Raw genomic sequence first — 20914 nt, 5'->3', positions numbered from 1 at the left:
AGCTGCACTCTCCTGTTTGTCATCCGCTATGGGAAGACCCACACTGATTAGGAGCACAAGGTCCCCGTGGTCTGCTGTCCTACATGCCTTCCATATTTCTCTGCCTTTAACAGTGTGGCTGAAGAGCCTGGCAGGGCAAAGGGAGAGGGTGGAGTCATGACCCACTGCTGCTGTCAGCTCAGAGGAGAAGAAGAGGAGTGATAAAAAGCATTCATTTCTCCCCTCCTTACCCAGGTCTCTGCCTGCTGTGCCTTTTCAGTAAGTCCTCAGTATATGTTGGCAACTAGATCAATTACACCTGCTATGGTAGTATTATTTACCTTGGGTCACTGGGATGAGGTTGCTCCTACAGAACACATTTAATCCACACATTTAATCAAAATTGTGTAGTGCAAAAATCAAATAAGAGCATTATCTCTCATTTTATACCAAGATTAGGGCAATGTACATATTAAAGGCCTGATTCATGGAAAGTGTGCATTATTCCTGCAAAGGCTGTGTTCCCAGAACGACATTTCAGGAGCCTGCACGCAGAATAAAAAATGCACGACCTGCGTATTCATGGAATTCTCTGCGCAAAGTAACCGTGTACACAAGTCGTGGCGGAACTCCCCTGACACGCCCACACGCAAAGGTAAAACAGCCAGAACAGCTACCTTTGCATGCTCTCTCAGGTGCGAATACACGCACCCTTCAAACATTGTGTGGGGTCCCCTGAAAGCAGGCCTGCATCTCATGGAATCTGCACGGGTCCCCCTGTAACTGTTTTTGGTACCCCGACAACATGCGTACGATGTATCGTAACTCAGGTAAAATTCAGAAAATCTGTGTGCAAAGCCCCGCAAAGCATTCGTGCACCACACTTTACTGTGTACGCGTAGCACTAAGTCTGATCGGATCCCCGGCTGCATACATGCACCACTAAATCCGACGTGCAAACCCATCTCCGCACTGCGATTCCTGTGCGCAAGTGTTCTTAGGCCTGCCTTCTGGTGGCGGATAGATGGAGGGATACGCATGAGTATTTCGCAGGCGCGGGGTTGCCCGGTCACATCCATGAATACACTTTGTAGTGCGGATATGTGGGAGTACTATGGACTGCCTGCGGCCCGTCCCTCGTAACACCCACTTTTTCTTTTGTTCTTCTGCATTTGCACAGGCCTCGCCCACACTCTGCATGGTGTCTCGCGCAAGGCACTTGACCGCTCGCAGAGATGTGCCAAGCCTGCGCAAAGTCCCCACAAGTTACGATCAAGTGCCATGCAGTCGATTCCATGAATCGGCGAACGAGTTTTGAACGCAAAAAATGCTCTTAGTGTGCAGAATAAGAAGCTACACTGTAATATGTGCACACTTTTTAAAATATTACAAAAAGAAAACACAAACACAAAAATGTGACCTGAGATTTACAAGCATATACAAATCCAGTAATTCAGAAGCAGCAATATTGTAATTATATATAGATGTATCATGCAACGATTTGAAACACAACAAATCGCTGGGACGCAGCATCTCATCACTTTTGGTTTAACAATTGTAAGCATTGACCTTAGACGGTGTACAAGGCCAGCACCTATGCAACACATGGATTCTATGGAAGAGCAAGGTGAGTGTGTGTGACCCTATTCGTTTAGGGCACGCTAGCCAGGGGGGCCTTTTGGAGCTAGTGGTCATGCAGTTTAACAAAACTCTGGTATATTACAGCAACACGTAATGCAGAGACCTCCAAAAGCGTGCGGTGTGGCTGTAAGTGTGTAGTCATCAGGAGTGCAATAAATAGAAAGTTTATAATTGTCGCCACTTACCAGGAAGGCAAAGATGTTATTTGATGCAAGCAAAAATAAGTGAGCGTATCAGTGGAAGCAATAGCCAAGCCACTAATTGAATGGAAAGGAAGAAGGCCAAAGATGTCACCGAAGTCTCAAAAAAGAGCCCCAGGAATTTGTCACTAGATTAAAAAAAATCCTCACACCAGCCCAGCCTGCAAACAGACACACTCATAATGCAGGCCTCAATGTACCGTCTGTACCGCTTGGGGTAACTGCAGGCAATTGTAAGGCGTGTATTCAGTTTGTTTACCAAAAAGTCAAAACTATTGATCTTGATGTATTCATACAAAATTAAAGACCATGAACGTTGAAGTGATCAAAATAGTTTATCTATTCTTAGATGGTTCTTTAAGAATTCAGAGGTAAACATTCACTTGAATTTTTATAGGGCTCAGTTGCCAATGCATTTCGGAGTCATGATACACCTTCTTCAGGGCCGAACCCTATTAGTAATAGTCATTCACAACAACATGTTCAGTAAATTCAAGAAGTACAGCAATATTCACATCAATATCCTGTCAAAGTTAATCAGATTATATATAGTTACATACCCAAAGAGGTCCATGTTCCACAAGATTACCCAAAGGAAAAAGGGAGCAGCGTTTCCAGCGAGGCTTTAGAAGCTACATTTCTATAAGATCCGAGTGTGCAAAGTGCGAGTTGCAGCTTTACCAAGGACTGCTGTTTGGCTGTGGCTGCTGCTGCTGTGCTGAGGATTTGAAAGCAGCTGCAGTGCCAGGAGAAAACGAGACGAGACAAGAGGAGAAGTAGAAGCTAATCGAGCGCCGTTGCGCTATTTGGCCCCGCCCACTAGTGTGCGGACCCGCCTAAGCAGGAAGTGAGAGGGGCTAAAACAAACCCCCAGGCACCCTTGCGGCGCTAAACACGAGTGTGCAAAGGGCGAGTTGCAGCTTCACCGAGGACTGCTGTTTGGCTGTTTGCTGCTTTGCTGGGACAGGGGACTGAAAATGTGCACGACTAAAAAGGAAAAAGAAAAACCGGTGCCGCGAGATACCGGCTACCGGATCCCTCACCCAAAGATATGATCACATTACGACCAAGTTCATTGAGAAGACGGCACTCCGAGATTTCACAAGATTTCCCAAGTTAGTGACACCAGTGCTACAAAGTTGATGACGAGATTGCAAAAAGGTTTGGGAGAGGGGAATAAAATGTCCACATATATGCAAAATGACAAGCAAGCTCGATTTAGAGACTCAGTGAGTGCCAGGCTAAAGAGTTACCGAGACATTTCTCGAGCGCGGTACACTCTGCCCAACAGCGACACCTCATAAAATGGTCACCTAAACCACAAGGAAATGCCGGCGCATTTGTGTGGCCGGACGTCATGATCTCTGCTTCCAAAAGGTCAGGGTTTTCCCAACTCCCTTGGAAGCAGATCCATAACCCAGGTTCCGAGTGCCAACCAGTCCCAATTGGGACCTTTTGGACCCAGTCCTGGCGCCAGTGGCACCAGGCTCATAAATATGCCCAGTCCCAGCGCTGGAAGCGCCGGGCTCATAATGCTTGGGTGGACTTACCTGCAGCAGACCATGCTGCTTACTTGCCTGCCAGTTGAGCCTCTGATCCTCTTCTGTTTGGAACTACTTTTCCTGTTGGGTGGGGCAGGAGCCACTCCCTAGATTCAGAACACTGGAACTCTTCTGGAAAGCAGGCACTACAGGAGGCTATTTAACCCACACCCGATGGATGAATCTTGCTTTGCGTTATTCTGCATCCTCTGCAGCAGAACGCTCATCGTGTCTTCTGCATCTGATCCTGGGCCTAAGGAAAAAGGCTTACCATCCTGAATCCAGTCTTCAGCAACACCTATAAAGACAAGAAAGAACAGGTTAGCATTACAGGCTTCAGTGACAGCTCTTCACTTACCTGGTCCATCGGCTGTCACCAACGCCTCGCGCTGCATTCCGGCATCTGAAAGACAAAGGCTTACCTACTCTTCGTGCGCTCCGGAGGTCTTCACACTGCATTCCGGCATCTGAAAGACAAAAGCTTACCAACTCTTCGCACGCTCCGGAGGCCTTCGGCGCTGCATCCCGCATCTGAAAGACAAAACAAGGTGCGTTTAAAGACATTGGGGAACTTTAATACTCACGTGCCATTACTCCTTTCCACATCTAACCCAGTGGGTATTCCGGCACCCTGCAGCCGCTCCGAACTTGTACCTGCAAAATAAAAAGACAGTTAGAGCGCATCGTGAAGCAGGTAACAAGCGCTTACTTACGTGCTTCCAGGCGCTTCTATTCATCACACGGGCTCCATCTTCAACTCACTTCAGCCCGTCATCCGCCATCGCCGGAACCCTGCAAAACAAGAAACATCATTACTAAAGACTTTAAAGACATTAGAATTACTCGAAACTTACCGTTCGTGCAGTAAATGACGGACAGCAGTCCTCTGAAGTCAAGAGGCCTGCTCCCCTTATCCAGTGAAGAAACTGGTTACAGCACCCTGCCCGAGGCAGATGGAGAGCACGGCGTTCACTTACCTAAGGTGAGAGCGTTAACCTTTGGGGTTCTACAGGAGAAGAGCAAGGGAAGAAGAGAGAGACATTCCATAACCCAGTTCCTTAATCCCATATTTTCTATCTGCAGACATCTTACCCTTCAAGTCAGACATACAGTGCACAGAGGTCCAGCCCAAAGAGCCAGCCGTGTGTTACACATCACCTTTGAAGATACGGTATACACCCAGTCAAGACCGGCGCCTCTACGGGAATCAGGTGAGCGTTACACCGGAGTCGCGAGTTGCTCGATGTAGCAGGAATAAAAACTGTGAACACACTTACCCTACTAAAAAATTCTGAGCAGAACAGCAAGCCTAGATATGACTAAAAAGGGCAGCTGAAAGTGACTTGAATTGGGAGCCGTTATAAACAGCTGCTTGGAAAGGGAAATGTGGCGGGACAGCGATAGTGCTCTGACGGAGCCTGACGATCTAGTATCTGGTTAGGCCCACCTGGAAATAACCTCGCCCTTGAAGCGTGCACCGCTGGTCCCTGACTTGGAAGATAATGAGACCATACCTCGACTAAGTACGATTGTGCAACTCCATCTAAGTAACTATTACCTATTACCACACGATGGAACTCACTCTTACTTGTGCCCCCTTACGCAAGCCTTACCAACTCAATCCCTAGCAAACAAATCAAATACCAACAATGATGAAATGTTTATAGAGGATCCAGTCAAAAAAGTAATGCTACTACATAAGATTGATGCAGAGTGTTGCAACGTACTGGATTCTAACGGCAGACAAAAGCCCACAGTCCACAGACGAGACTCAATGGCAATGGCTGATAAAGTCCTGAAAGACCTGATAGAGATCAATCAAACCCTTTCAATTAACCAGCTATCTAAAATACAACCATTGAGTTGTTACGACCAAATGAATACATCAAAAGGCCAAAACATACAAAAGTGTGATGAAACAACGTACCAACGTCATTGTAATACAAAGTTACAAGGAGCGCAGGTCCAACCAATAAAGAAGAGAAAAATTGCCCTAAGATCTCAAATGGCATTATCATGTTCTCAAAAAAGAAATCTAAACTCAACACAAATGAATACAAAACAAACAGTTCAACGTTCAGAGGTCCCAGCAAAACAGTTAAGATCTCAAGAGACTGTAGATTGTGAAGTCTCTTCTGACGCAGAGACAGAGACATCAACATATTATCCAATCATGGAAAGGCAGTACCCGAAGATACGTAGCGAACCTTGTAGACGCATTAAAAACACGATCTCAGAAAACCGCGATGATGAACGAACATGGTGCACAAACCTAATAGAACAAATAATTAATGAGCTGTGCCCTAATCTAACGTCTGTGTTAACCATTACTGTGGCCCCGTTGATCAAACTATATGAACAATTACATGAAACAAGCAAAGACCAAAATACGCTAATAGCCTTTATGAATTCTAAAACTGTGAACCTGGAACATGATATGAAGCAACAGGCAAAAAACAATGTTAAATCATACGAATTAATGACCATGCTGCTGAAGGAACAATTGAAATCAAATGCTGAGGATAAAAGATTATTGGCTGAGGTAGCGAAAGAAGCAGTTAAAATGCTGCGAACTCAGCCACAAACAATAATTAAACAAGTCCTAGTAGAGGCAGAGAAAGAAAATGTAACGAACCACATTGAGGATAATCAACCTGAATGAAGTACGCTACGCTTTGGGCGACAAGAACCTGATGAGGGTATTAAAAGTACACCCCACATTACGAAAGTCAACAGAACAAACAACATGGAAAAATTCATTCACCAGAGATTATAGATCTCAAGACCGAGAAAACTCACGGAAACAAGATCAAAGATTGACTAGATCGAGAGTCTAGAGATAGATCAGTGGATTTGGTTGAGGACATTGATAGCCAAACTTCAACCTCAGCTAATGCAGAAGAACTGGAGACAATCCCCGACACTGAGATGATCACAGATCAATGTCCATAAGAAGTGGAAACTTCCCGATTTTCAATAAGATCAGTGATGAAACAATCACAAAGCAAACTACAAAGGAAAAGAATAAACCAAAAAAACAAATATGGAAGTCAAAAAACATACCAAAACAAAAAAACAATCAGAAAAGAAATTCCTTTAAATTTCTACAAAATGTCAAGAACTTAAATGCCCTTTTGCAGTCAAACATAGATAAAAAAGTGAGATGCAAAACACAAGAAAAAACAACTGGGTGTGACAAACTGGAAATTGAGACACTAAAGAAAAAAGTAAAGGAAGTGTCACCCCAGGACCAAAAAGAAAAAGAAGATGCAGCCTTGATCCATACTGAGGTGAACCTATCCACACACGAAGAGGACACTGCAAACGAAAATGGTTTTGAACATGATTCAGCTGAGGAAGAAGAGGATGAAAAAGTACAACCAAAAAATACAATCCAACTGGAAATAGGTGAAAAGGTTGAAATCCATACCGGACCATCAGTTGGACGTATTTGTCAGATAATCGAGCAAGGGAAAAAGACCTCGCCTGAGGTCCCAAGTGCTGTGCCCTTACAATTGCCACAGAGACGGTTTACTATGATAGGCAAACGTTGGGCTCACCTGGAGAACTCAAAACAACAGTTAACCGTAAATGTAGAATCGCTCCTCATGAAGAACAAGGAAGAAACAGACCGGACAAGGAGAGAAGGCAGACAAACTAAAAGCGCAGAAGGGGCAAACAATTCTAAACTAGACCCCAATCAATGGAGGTCGGAGAGAGAAAAAAAACGTGATCAAATACAATGGTCAACGTCAACAATGAGGATGCCGCTTAAGAGAACAAAAAAAATGCAAATTAGAGCTTGACGTTAGAAAGAGTTCTTTGTGGAAAGGATACCCTGATACTAAACAGGCGAAATGTCTTGCAGTTATTTAAACATATACCTCAACTTCGCTCAATTGATACGGAAGACATCAAAACAGTTGAGTTTTTAAAAGAAGGAATAATGGATCGTGTGATATTACATATACACTCAAGGATAGTGAGAGATTTGATTTTGATTAACAAATCTGACCTAAACTCCCTAGGTTTTGATGTCTGGGAAACAACAGACGAAAAGTCACCACAAAAGCAAAACGAGAAGAAACATCTGCCAAGTATAAATGAATTTATTACAAGAAAAGTCCAATCTCACATTCCCAATGAGGAATGGACTGAGGTTAGAAGAAGGAGAGAAATATCTGATACAAGAACAAATAAAACAAGTGATCATGCATTGGAAGAAAATACACCTGATAGTCCCAGAAAAGAGGATATCGAAATAACAATTATCCAGTCAGAAAAACCAAGCGAAGAGGACTCTGAGTGCGAGATTGAGGAACATGTAAAGGCGGAAAGGGTGAGGTGGAATTGGCTAGCTGAGACACTAAACTGTAATGTAAAAAGTTAATGCCAGAAAGGATCAAGGATCCAAGTTCTAACATTGGGATCATGGAACATGCAAGGATTCTTTCATTTATACAATACACAACCTAAAGAACTCCTAGATCTAGACATAATTTGTCTACAAGAGACATGGGTATTCAGCAAACCCAGTGCAGGAAATTATGAGCTAGCCCATAATCTGGCAATAAAACAATGCAAAGGAAGACCAAAGGCAGGACTATTAACGTTAATAAAAACCGGGAGAAACAAAAAGTTAATCTCCTCGATAAACCCGTCCCCTTATGTCCAGTAGATCGATTTTGGATTACTTTTACATCTCAGCAAATATACTGAGTGAAGTGACTTCACTAAAGGTAACATTGATGAGACAAAGTGACCATGAATTGGTTACACTGGCCCAATAGATGGCCCAAATAGAGATCCTGGACTCCTGGAAAAACCGAATTAAAATCAGACTAGGGAGAAATAGGGTCCGGCTAGATGAGAGAAAAATCAATAAAATGATAAAACTTACTCGGCAAGGTAGGAACTTGCGCGATCCATGAGCAGATTGAGTATGACGCCTTGCATGAGAAGTACATTGAATATCAAACTACAAACAAGAAGCCGACATTTAAACATCAGCACATCTACGATGTGGAAATAGTCCAAAAAAAACGAGAGCTACGTAAAAAGATCAGAGCTTTAAAGAAAAACAAAAATGTCGATGTTTGGGCTGAAATTAAAAAAGCAAGAAATTCTACACAGCCTGGCTAGCCTCTCATAAACACAAAATCTGGCAACAAGATGGTGAAAAAATGCTGAACTTGATAACTTCAAGGGAAGTGAGCAGATTCTGGGTTATAATAAACAATATGGAAGTACCCCAAAGAGCGCTTCTGGCATGCTCTGTTACCGAACAAAAGAGGATAGACCATTTTACGCAACTCTTCAAAAAACAAATCCAAACACCAGAAGAGAAAGTACCTGAATTGGCCGAGTGGTCTCTCAACATCACTAAAGAAAATATTCTGAATAACATCAAAATGCTGAGTTCCTCAAGAACACCCAGCTCGGACGGCCTTAAAAACATAGTTCTAAAACAGCACACAGAAGCTTGGACAGTTTTCTTCTACAACCTTTTTACGAACATTCAATCAGAGAAGAGAGTGCCTAAGTCCTGGAAGCCAGCATTGGTTGTGCCGGTGTTTAAAAAAGGAGATTGAGCAGAACCAAAAAACTTAAGACCTATCGCACTGCTCGACGTTATTGGAAAGATAAAACACTACTAAAACAGCTTGAAACTTGGATTATGTCAACTGAATAATTTGACATTCGGCAAACAGGCTTTGTCAAAGGGGTTGGATGCTCTTTAAATTTATTACTGCTCAATCTGCTAAAGATGGAAGCGATTAAGAACATGACAAAAGTGTACGTGGCATTTGTAGACTTGGCAGAAGCCTTTGATAGAGTGGACCGTGAGCTGCTCTGGGCTAAGATGATGGAAATGAATTGCCCTCACCATCTGTTGAAGGCAATACAAGAATTATAGTCTGAAACAATCATAAAAATCAGGCTGAGAGATGCAGGTACCCTATCTGCCCCAATAAAAACTGAAAGGGGTGTTAAGCAGGGCTGACCCTTAGGAGCAACCTTATTTAACCTATTCACAGCCCATAGCAGAAACGACCTGAATGGAGTCAGATCCTTTCCTCCTAAGATAAATGGCCAAGAACTGGGATACATGACGTACGCTGACAATATGGTCATATTAGATCAAACACCAATCGGGCTACAAAGAAAACTGACTGCGCTGAAGGGTTACACGGACAGAAACAGCCTAGTAATAAATGCAACAAAAAAAACGAGATTTTGGTGCTACAAAATCTTATGGGTTTAAAAAAATAATTACACATAACTACAAAAGGTCAATCGGAGGCACACCGATTGCATGTGTGAATCAAGTCCAATACCTAGGTGCAACTATAAATGGCAACATAATCGATGGACCGATGGTACTAAAAATAAAGAGAAAATGTAAGATGCTGGGAGCTCAAGCCGTGACAATAAATCGAAAGTATGGAAAATTCAGCCTAAAGCCAGTAGTAGAATTCTACAGAGCGTAGGCAATCCCGGCTCTGGTCTTTGGCGTAGAAACAATGCTGGAATGCTCTTTCAATACTTGGACATGGTGCAAGAACCTCTTATGGTCAAAGAGCCTCCAACTCCCTAGAGGAGCCCCAGTGGCTTGTCTGCGCTATGAGATGGGTTTACTATCAATTGATGCCAGAGTGCAGTGGAACACTTTAACCCTATAGAGGAACATTCTGGGGGCAGATGAGCTACCCCAATTTAAAATGCTAAGCACTTTAAACCAAACATCAACGGACACTATATTACTCAGTGGAAGGTAAACAGTGAAAATCTGCTCAGACAACGCAAAACGAATGCAGAGACACTCCTGCAAAATCCAAATAAAGTAAAGAAGAAACTGTGGGAACTAGATTGGTGCGAAACTGTAGATCAAATGGTGAACTACAGGCGGATGAAAGATGCTCCGCCGGAAGAAAGGGCGCTTAACAAGCTCCCAAAATATCTAGAGAGATTTCCCTTCCCCATTAGAAGTAGAAGCTTCATTATGTTGCGCCTAAATTTGCTTCGCACCAAAGAAGTCCTACATTTCTAGAAGAAGACGGATGGACATGATAAGTTGTGCCGTTTTTGTGCAAAAGAAGATGAAACTTTAAAACATCTGTTCCTGATTGGCACAAATTTACAGCAACTACGAACAATTCACCTGGAAAAAGTGAACATTATAAAGTCATGCCAAAACGTGGAGATGAATGCACGAAGGATCTAACAAACAGTTGTTATTTGCTCTAACTGCATATTTGAGAGAATTGGCAACAACAACTCGAAGATAAAGACACAGTAGTCTGATGGCGTACAAAGGACAACACTTTCAACTAATGTCTAAGTGATAAAGACTGGGAAAAAAAAGAATGCCCAACAGTTAAGAACTAACCGATTCTTGGAGATACCTGACTTGCGAATGGTATACTCTCATTTTTTCGCCTCTCAGAGGACTCTGGTATCTTTTGCTTTCTTTTTAAAAGTTTGTAATGTACTAATAAAAAAATATATTAAAAAAAGGGAAAACATAACATGTAATGCCATGATTGAACAGTACTATCCGGTTCTTTAGTTTATGAACTTAAAGTCACTTATGTTGCATACTTAATGCGTGACTGAATGTGACTGAATGTTGATCAGGCACTGTACAGAGAACGTAATAATACACCTGCTAGTGATATACTGGCCTTATAACGTAGCATTTAGCTTTGAACATTAACCTGTGTGCTTTATAGGTTACCTGGACCCTAGTCTGCAGTCTTTTGAAATGTCCGTCTTGGATTGATTAAGCTATGCACTGTCTTTGAGAAAGGCAATATTCTTCGAGCAAAATAATTGCATTTGGGCACATATGCATACCCACAATCCCTTGCTGATTTGGCTCTGAACTGCAGGTGAATTTCAAGTGGTGGTTACTTGATGGTGTTGTGGCAATTGTGGCTCAAATGTATTATTCGACCTACTCATTCATTGATTTTGAAATGTGTGCTGCAAAATTTACCATTTTAGTGTAATGTTTAGCGAGACGTTCCCAACCCCTACTGAGTTGGCATATGTGCACTTCTTCCAGCTGACACAGGGAAAACATTTGCATCACGCACCTTTAAATATTCCGCGGGTTCCGTTGTGGAAATTACAGCCTGATGAATGTGTGAGTACCTGAGGATATCATGGCAAGACCTGGCAAACTACTCCTTCGCACACCTGGCAGCAGCTGGCGACACTGAACAAAAGCAAAAACTATTGGCTCGGCCAATGCTGATTTTGCGCTTGCTGTCACAGTTTCTGCATTATTTTGATCATGTAAATAGCTGTGTAAGTAACTGTGTAAAGAGTGTGGCGGCTGTCACTTGCACGTTGAAGCCAAATCTCCTGAGAAAGCACTCAGCACGCTGAACTGTCCTACTGGGCGCAGACTGTATGATTGGAGCGCTTAACACCCGAAAACCTGAATATGCGGGTTTGGGTTTTAATTTTTTTTTAATGTTTTTATACTTTTTTTACAATGTGTTTTTATGCACTCTGAACTGTAAAAATGAGATGAATTCTGAATTTCGTTTAATTATGGCGTTCATATATGGAGTAGGCTCTTGGCCAATCAATGCATCCTTACTTGCTGAAGAGAAAAGCAACTGCAACAGCTGAGTTAGAAATAACCGCATGATTCAACCCAAATGCATTATTCAATGTATGCAGGAATTGTTTACTGCTTCCCGGAATTACAGCACAGCAAATTTCCCGGAGTCCCTCGCCATCACTTGCGTGCGCCATGAGTCTATGAATGAGATCACGCTGTACAACTGCCGCCGTAAACATTGTGTCTGTTTCACCATCATTCTGTACTGATCACACCTATATTCCAGTTCGTTTCTTTATCAAACAATATTTAGATTGCAGAATCAAGCCACTTGCCTTGATAATGATATATTGCATATATCGGTTCATGCCAATTTCTTCCTGCATACCATCATCGCTGTCATAATAGGAGGCATTACCCAGATACCTTTGGGCTAGGTGAGCCATATACATACATACATACATACATACATACATACATAAATAAATTAATACCCAACCTGATGGCTCAATGTTTCGCCTCAATAGAAGATGGCATGAGTTCTTGCTTGTGGATTAGAACCTGCAGCTGGGGGCTTCACACAGGTCTATGACGCAGACGCCTACATGGCTGATCTATATGACTGACCTAGTCATTGGAAATCGTCCAACTTGTGAGCATCCATTAACTACATTGATGTAAATAGCGCATATATGAAATTCGATTTCAAAAACCGCTTTGCTGTTTTTTTTCCTACATCTGCCTGACAGTTGTCAGGTATCTAGCCACTATATACAACATACAAAAATCAGCCGATGCCATGCAAAAAAACAATGTTGTTAGGTGCCCTCTGTGGTAAAACTCGCAAGCCACCCTTCTTCTATGCTGCAGGGCATTGTACACAGTTACATGCAATTTGCATTTACAGTCATGCGCCGTTATGTTAACGCTTTGCTCAGACAAATTGGCAGGCTGAGTGCAATCTGTTTGTGCCAATTCAATTTTCTAAGTAAACTATTTGGCACAGATCTGATTGGCATACATATCGGAGAGCAAAGGCTTATTGTTAGCCACCAGTGGCACTACAGGCTTTGGTTTGGATCCAGTTTCCAATCCCTGACTCTAATCTTAGAAAGCACATCTTGTGATACTTTCTATGCCTCCAATGGGATTGCTTGTTATTGGCACTGACGTAATGGGGGTCCACACAGCCGTGTAGTATGCGGCACCTGCCGCCCCATATCCAGGGAGGCGCCTTAGCGTCACTCTGACTAGAGCCGGGGCTAGGGCTGGGCTGCGGCCCACTGCGGCTGGCTGCCAGCGTGGGAAGGGGCGCTCCACCTCCAGCTCCCCTGCACATGTCAGACAGGAAGCAGAAAGCTCTCGCTGCTTCCTGTCTGCGTGGAGCACGCCAGCCAGAGGCCTGGGTTGACCGAGCATTGATTTATGTAATCCATCAAATGGTAAACGCGTGATTAGTGCTATTTCTTATGCTTCATTTTGCAAGAATGTATCTATAGCTGCTAATGAGAAACTGCCATCAAGGAACAGGGTCCATGCCCATCAACTGTGGTGTCTATTAGGAATCTGGTTTGCTTATTCAGTGTCTAAAGGATGGGGAGCCCAGTCTTCTTCTTGAATAAGTTCCTGGCGAGTTCTAAATTCTCCAATCTTGGTCTGGGAAGCATATGCAGGATATGCTCTTCTTCTGGTGGAAAAGTGAATTGCCAAAAAAGTCTCTCTCTACCCCCGCTTCTGTTTACCTATCAGCTGGATCTAGTAGCAGGCATTTAGGATGATAGATTAGATGCCAGGGAATCAATAGTTGCCTCTGGTTGGAATTCCACATCAAATACCACCAGATGGTAATCTTTGATCACAAATTCTGAAAGACCCCTGTGTCGATGTCTTTCCATTCCTCTTCCAATATGATGGTTGTTCTTGCATTGTTAGGTGTTTGTGTTATGTAAGCACACAACCTTTCCATGCACAAATCTGCCCACTTACCAGCTGGTAGATCGAGGTCCTCCTTCACTTTATGTCAGACAGGAGGAGCACTTTGGTCCTTGATTTGATTTTGATTTTGATTTGTAAGGCGCTGAAGCCCACAGGCATCAGGGCGCCCAGAACGCATCAAGAATGGGAAAAGCCAGCAGCGAGTGGGCATAAGCAACGCAATAGTCTTTAGCCTCTTCCTGAATCTCAAGAGGTCTGCCTCGGAACGTAGCTCCTTAGACAACTGATTCCACAGAGTGGCGGCGCGGACAGTAAATGACCTGCCAATGCCCCTGGCTCTTCTACTTATTGGGACAGATAAGCGCACTGACTCACGTGCTCTAGTGGATATAAGATGATGCTGAATTGCAACACAATCTCTCAAATAGTCCTTGAGTGCGTCTGCAACTTCTTTTAACATCAGCAGCCGGGCCTCCTCATTTGTGATCAGCCCTTGAGGTGTGGGTGTATTATTGGGGTGGCAGAGCACTTCACTTGTTCCTCCCTCAGACAGGACAACAGCCAGTTCAATAAAAAGAGCGTTGCCGCTTCTTTTCACTGCGTTGTGCCCTTAGTTTGATTACAAGTTAAAAAATGCTCAACATTGCTCGGGCAGGCAGAGCGCTCCCAGAAGGAAGGAGCGTTATTGGGGAACAATTTTTGCAGAAATCTTGCATCTTACAAGATCTGTGCCACCCGCAGGTCAGGCAGAAGACGTGTTTTCAGGCGCTGACAACCTTCATTCTGCATTCAACTTGGCACAGGACCCTTTCAGTCTTGGGAGATAGTACCCATGATGCTGTGCGGACCCGTTCAGCAGTCCCTGCCGCGTCAGCGGAGAGCTTTTATCACTTGAAGCATATTGAGCAAAGCCTGCCAGCAGTTATTCTCACCCAAGGGGTGGACTGGGAACCAAAGGAGGTCCTGGAAATAATGTTCAGTGTGACCCCATATCACACATTTTAAGCACGCCCAACCACTTTCTCATAAGAAAATGTGGAAGTGAAGGCCCATGAAGCGGTGGCATACCGGGAAATCTCCAGAGTTCACCCCTGACCCAACTACTCTTATATTTCAAACAAAGGCTTTGCTACATTGCACTTAGACTGGCATGCATGTCTTGTGGGTGGCATGCACATCTGCCCGTAGGCAGACAAACAAGCCAAAAAGAATGGCCGTATTGACTGCTGTCTCTTTATATATGAAGGATACAACATTAGTACCAACAAGTACAACGCGACTAAACGAGAGTAAAAGGAAGTGCGCTCCTTTTGTGTTCAGTTGCTAGTAATGTTAGTAAACGATGCTCCTCGTTTCTTCAGGACTGTGACGAGGAAGACGGATGGGCAGGTTAGGCAAATGGCATGGTAAGTGCAAGAGAATGAGATAAGAGAGGAGGGAGTAAATGTTTCTGTTTTACCTATGTCGGTACAAACCTCTGCCTGTCATATCACATCATACGTGACTAAACTAGGTGCTGAAGTGCCATCAATTGTATAATGTGAGTGCTATCCACGAATCCTGAACAATCCCTTTCCACATCGCCTTGGAAGGATTCTCCCCATTAAAAAACAAAATCTGGACCCTTCGCCATACAATGTAACCAACTGTGCTGGAATGAAATAAAACCTGATGCCAAATATTTAAAGCAAGTTCAATTCTAGTTTATTATTTTTCCACATGCACTAATTTCCCCTAATAGTTTTGCTGAAGGATCTTCCACTATTAAAACCCACATTATTTACCTTCCTGTAAGAAAGCCGAGCCGCCCGTGCCATTGCTGTCCCAGATTCCAGGTAATGGCCGATCATACTACAGGGTAAATGTATTTCTCAAAGGATGAGTCATTCAGTGCATATTGGATTCGTGTCTTGGCACAGTAATCACCAGAGTGAAAGGTTTTGCTTCAGAACATAATACTACACAACAGTGCTCATATGCAAACACGCACCTACACCAAGTAGCAATCCCCTGCCTCCTCTTTGCTTTTCTCCCTCGTTTTCCTAAGTCACTAACCTACCAATCAGGGTGCCCGCGTTTCCCCACGCCCTCTGGTTAGTAGAGTCTATGGTTTGACATGAAATGATGCATCAGGCTCTCTCTCCAGTACACAACGTTCTGCTTACCCTCTCAGTATCCCGTTTGATAACCCAACACCACCTCCGGATCCTTTCTTACACTGACCTTCATTTCACATTTAATCCTCTCAGAACTGAATGCTTTTAATCCCTAGAAACTCAAATGGATTAAAAAACAGATCTTCAATCAGCCGGCCCTTAATCACAAATGTGTATTTGCAGATTGTATCAACTGAACAGAAACCTAAACAAAACAAAATGGGGTCCCATACACAGGCCAGGATGGAGAGGCGTGGTGTAATTGGCACCTTTAGTATAACATTGTAACTTCTATTGACTTAAAATGCCTTTGATGTGCAATACCTGTAGCCCTTCGATGGCCAGTCGGAGGATGGAAGGGGTCAGCTTGGAGGCCTGCTTGAAGGAAAAGTTGCTCCAGTCGATTATTAATATAAAACCGTTGATCTGCAGCTCCTGATTTTCAATGAGAACTTCCAGTGAAAGCAGAATGGCTCGTAAGATGTCCACAAAGGAGTTCCTGGAGATGGAAAAAAAAGAGTCTTCGATTATCTTTTGCCCATGTGATCTGTTTGACAACTTGATGAGGACACATCTGTACTTAATAGTGGCCATTCAGAATCAAGCCGTGATCGGATTCCACACCATAGCCCACTGCTATCAGAAGGCTACATGCCCACTTATGTGACCAATGTCATTTCCCGTGGGAACCCTAACTACTGACATAGTTCTCTATGTACTCCTCTTTTTGAAGCTGCTGAAGTAAAGGGGCCTAAAAAGAGAACGTAAACGAGGTCAATATGTGATCAGGGGATTAGAAAGTTCACACCACTTTGATCACTAGTTACACTAGTTGATCACTAGTTACCCATCTTTTGCACGTTACGCACCAGAAGGTATTTCTAGAGAATGTGCGCTTTTCACATGGCTTGTTGATGTACCAAGTTAACTCAGATTTAGTTTCGTGGAAGTAGTGGTTTCCATCAAATTTGATATTTAGTTATCAATACAGGTCCAACAAATTTAATAATTATTTGTTAGTTTGTTTGTTTATTTATTTATGTAGCGCACCAAACCCAGAGGTAACTGGGCGTGTCACAAGGTTGCATAAAAACATAGTGCAAGGTTACAGATAAGCACACACATGAGATTATTTACAATACATTATTATGATTATCACATTACACTGTATATTTGCAGAGTTACATTACAGATATGTACAAGGATGGCCGAGTAATACAAAATTATACATCATGAGAGAAGAGCCCTATTTCAGTCTTTTTCCTAAAGCTGTAGTAGGATGGTTCTGACTACCGGCAGGGAGTTCCACAGTTTGGCTGTCCGTAAAAGAAAGCTACTTCCCCCTGCTTTCTGAAGCTTGTATCAGGGAACCTTGAGGTAATCTGAGTGTAAGGTTCTAGTAGGATGTTCCGATGTGTTTTTGGAGAATTTATCAGCTAGATATTTAGGGGCTGAGTTGCAAAGGCATTTTTAGGTGAGGGTTGATGATGTGAAGTTGATTCTGTCCTTAACTGATAGCCATTTAGTGTTACATCTGACATCTGAGATGTGCTGCGTTCTGGGAATACTTAGAGCAGTCCTTACAGCATTGTTTTGCAGGATTTGCAGTTTCTTACTCGAACCTAGGAATAACACATTGCAATAGTCTAGTCGAGAAAGAATTAGCGCTCTTGCCAAGGTGGTACAGCTTGCTGTAGAGAGGAAAGGTTTACATGCATTAATTAATTTGCATGTGTAATCTGTGGCCGAGGCAGTGGCATTGACTTGTTTGTTCAGGTTTATGGCTGAGTCAAGCTAAACGCCCAATGTTTTTACCTCCTTGGATACTTTGATATTTATACCGTCAATGTTGAATGATTTAAACTGGTTGATTAATTTGCTTACTCTTACTGTAGTGCCAATGAGAAGGAGCTCTGTCTTTTCATCGTTAAGGCAGAGGCCATTAGTGGTCATCCACGCTTGGATAATAAGGTACATTTTATTAAGCAGGGTGGAGTCAATTTGATGATCGCCAGTGATGGCAATGAGAATCTGAGTGTCATCTGCATAGTTAGTGTAGGTGACACCGAGACTGTCAAGGTCATCGAAAAGTGGCTTGGTGAAAATATTGTTCAGAGGAGAATTGCCTAGCATTTCGTTGATGGACTGCCCCAGGGCAGGACAAAGACTGATATGTTTGGGATATTTCTTCTCTGTGAAAGATAGTGAGCTAAAGACTCTGGGTAAGTGTCTTGTAACCAGGACTAATGTCTGGCAGAGGGACTCCCAGGAACCCCCTTGTTAATTTGGTGAAAATATTGTACATCGTGGGAGAGACACACGACCCCTGCAGTACTCCACAGGTGATGGGTGCAGGCTCTGCTGATGCAGTAGGTGAAAACATACTCATGGATCGGTTATCCAAGAAAGATTGAATCCAGGCAGTGGCTTTGTTGGAAAAGTGGGCAGCTGATGTCAGATGATTGTATAGAAGTTTGTGATTAACTAAGTCAAAATCGGCTGAGAGGTCCAGGAGGAGGAGGGCAAGCTTTCCATTGTCCTTTATCTCATCCATTTGATTTTTCAGGTCAATTGGAGCAGATTCTGTGCCATGTTTAGGTCCGAGACCTGACTGCGGGAGTCCCAGAAGATTGTTGGTTTCAAGGTATGCCTTTATCTGTAGGTAGGCTGCCCTGTCTAGAATTTTCAAGAGAAATGGAACAGTCGTTATTGGTCTGTAATTGGTAGGAATGTTAAGGTCAAGATTAGGTTTTTTTAAGAGAGGGAGGACTCATGCATCATTTAGATTGGTCGGGACGGTACATGAGGCAAAGGAGGAGTTTGTTAAGATAGTGAAGAATGGGGCTAGATCCCTAGCTGCCTCTTTGATTGTTGGTGCTGGGCATGTGTACCCCTTGCATCTGGATGGTTTAAGGGAGGCTATTATATCCTCCACTTCATGGATAGAAACTGGGGTGAATTTGAACCGGTTGCATGGTTTTATGGGTATCGTCTGCGACTCCTGCAAGGGCAGGTCCCTAGAAAGATTACATTTGTTGACTTCAATTTTCTCTTGTAAGAGAGAGATTTTGTTAGAGAGCAGTGTTTGAATATTTGTACACCAAGTCTTGTCCTTGATGTAAGTTCCAGTAGGAGGCGTGGGGGACTATAATTCTCTTAAGATGATGAAGAGTTCTCTCGTGCTTGAGTTGGCTTTATTGATTCTGTCATTATAAGTGTCCCTTTTAGTTTGGAGGATCTCGGATTTATATCTAGTGTCGATTTTAGAGAGTTCTTCCTTGTTCAAGACTGTAGTGTTGTTTTTCCATAAGGATTCCATGCTCCTTTTTTCGTTCCGTAAGGCTTTAAGATTTGGAGTGAACCAGGAGTTTAGGTGTGCTCGAGGTTTACCTTTGCACATTTTCAGGGGTGCTATTTTGTCAATGCCTTGTTTGAGCGTAGAATTGTATAATTCTACTAGAGCTGCAGGGTCTGAACTGGTGGAAGTGGGATTGGTAATAGGTTGGAGAAAAGGTAGTAGGATCTCCACTGTTATATTACTCTTGTTTCTAGTAAGTGCCGGGGGGGACAGGAGGTTCATCAGATTAGGTTCTGAACTGTGCTGTAAGGTGAAGGAGATGAGGTGATGGTCAGTCCATGCACAAGGTTTGTTGGAAGTTATTTTGGTCTCACACTTGAGGTCGGCTAACCAGGCTAAAGTTCTTCCTTTAGTATGTGTTGGCGTGTTGATACAATGGGTGAAATAGAATGGGTGAAGCCTAATTAGTTGATAGTATCAGCAAGTTCTGAAGCATTGTCATCGTTGAAGTCATTGAGTCCTAGATTAAGGTCTCCTAGTAGTATGATTTGAGAACTAGGTTTCGTATTTATGGTGAGTAGTGAAGTGATATCTTCCTCAAAAGTTAAGATATAGCCAGGTGGTCTATATATGCGGTGCATAGCTATAGTTTGTGATGCTGTGAGTGGCAATTTGATGGTCAAGAGTTCTCCTGAGGGGATTGGGAGATGTGGGAGGACCCTTAATCCCAATTTAGTTTTGGCAATGAAGGCAATGCCGCCTCCTTGGGAAGTTTCTCTATCCAGCCTTAGTGTGGTATAATTTTCTGGTATAGCTAGTGAGAGAGTTGGTCCTGCTGCTGCATGAAGCCAAGTCTCCGTTATTGCTAGAAAATCAGGTTGGTTTGAGACAATGAGGTCAGAAATGTCTAATGCATGAGCAACCATGGATCTGGCATTGATCAAAGCACCTTTGATATGTGGTGAGTTATTGTCAGGTAGGTTTGGAGGATGGACCACAGTTTTCTGTCGAGGTTATTGGTAGAGATATCGTGGTTGTACTTTTGTTTGATTCTCATCTTTAGTGAGGTTTGGATGTTTAGTTTGTCACTGTGAGTAGTTAACGGTTGATAGACATTTTTCAGTCTGGATCCAAGCCTGTAATTTCTGAAGTTGGTGGAGCAGGGTGGGATAGTTGTTGGCCTGATGGCATATAGTTGGATCCATTGAGCTGGGGTTGGTAGACAGGTGGAGCTAGTGATTGTTTTGCCAATAGGAGTGGGATAGTCAGTGACTGGTTGTAGGGATGGTAGGAAATTAGTCGGTATTATAAGATACGACTGTGGTAGTGGTGTAATCATAGTAAGAGATGTTTAGGAGGCATGACCATTGTGGTGTTGGCCGTCACCCAGGTGTTGTGTATCTGGGAGTTGGCCATAGAGTCAATGGTATGTGGAGGTATTGTTAGTATGCTGAGGGAGCTGACTAGCAGCAGTATGCATAGAGTAGTTGTGGTGAGGAAGTGCATGACTTGAGGCACAGGAGTGATACGCATGTGTGGTGGAAGTTCTGTTGGTAGGTAGGTAGCACCAGGCGTGCGTTCATGCAAAG

General features: G+C 43.2%; 1 protein-coding gene across 1 annotated transcript in view; it reads right to left on the bottom strand.

Moving 5' to 3' along the window:
• CLVS1 (clavesin 1) overlaps positions 1-20914 on the bottom strand; it is a 973486-nt gene that overhangs the window by 581985 nt on the left and 370587 nt on the right. The window contains exon 3 of the mRNA XM_069621099.1: positions 16352-16526. Within this exon, the coding sequence (XP_069477200.1) occupies positions 16352-16526 (175 nt within the window). The remainder of the gene's footprint in view (positions 1-16351; positions 16527-20914) is intronic.

Source organism: Ambystoma mexicanum, chromosome 5q (genome assembly GCF_040938575.1).
Source record: "Ambystoma mexicanum isolate Mex_15411 chromosome 5q, UKY_AmexF1_1, whole genome shotgun sequence".
NCBI classification, from domain to species: Eukaryota; Metazoa; Chordata; class Amphibia; order Caudata; family Ambystomatidae; genus Ambystoma; species Ambystoma mexicanum.
This window is presented reverse-complemented; position numbering and strand designations above follow the sequence as displayed.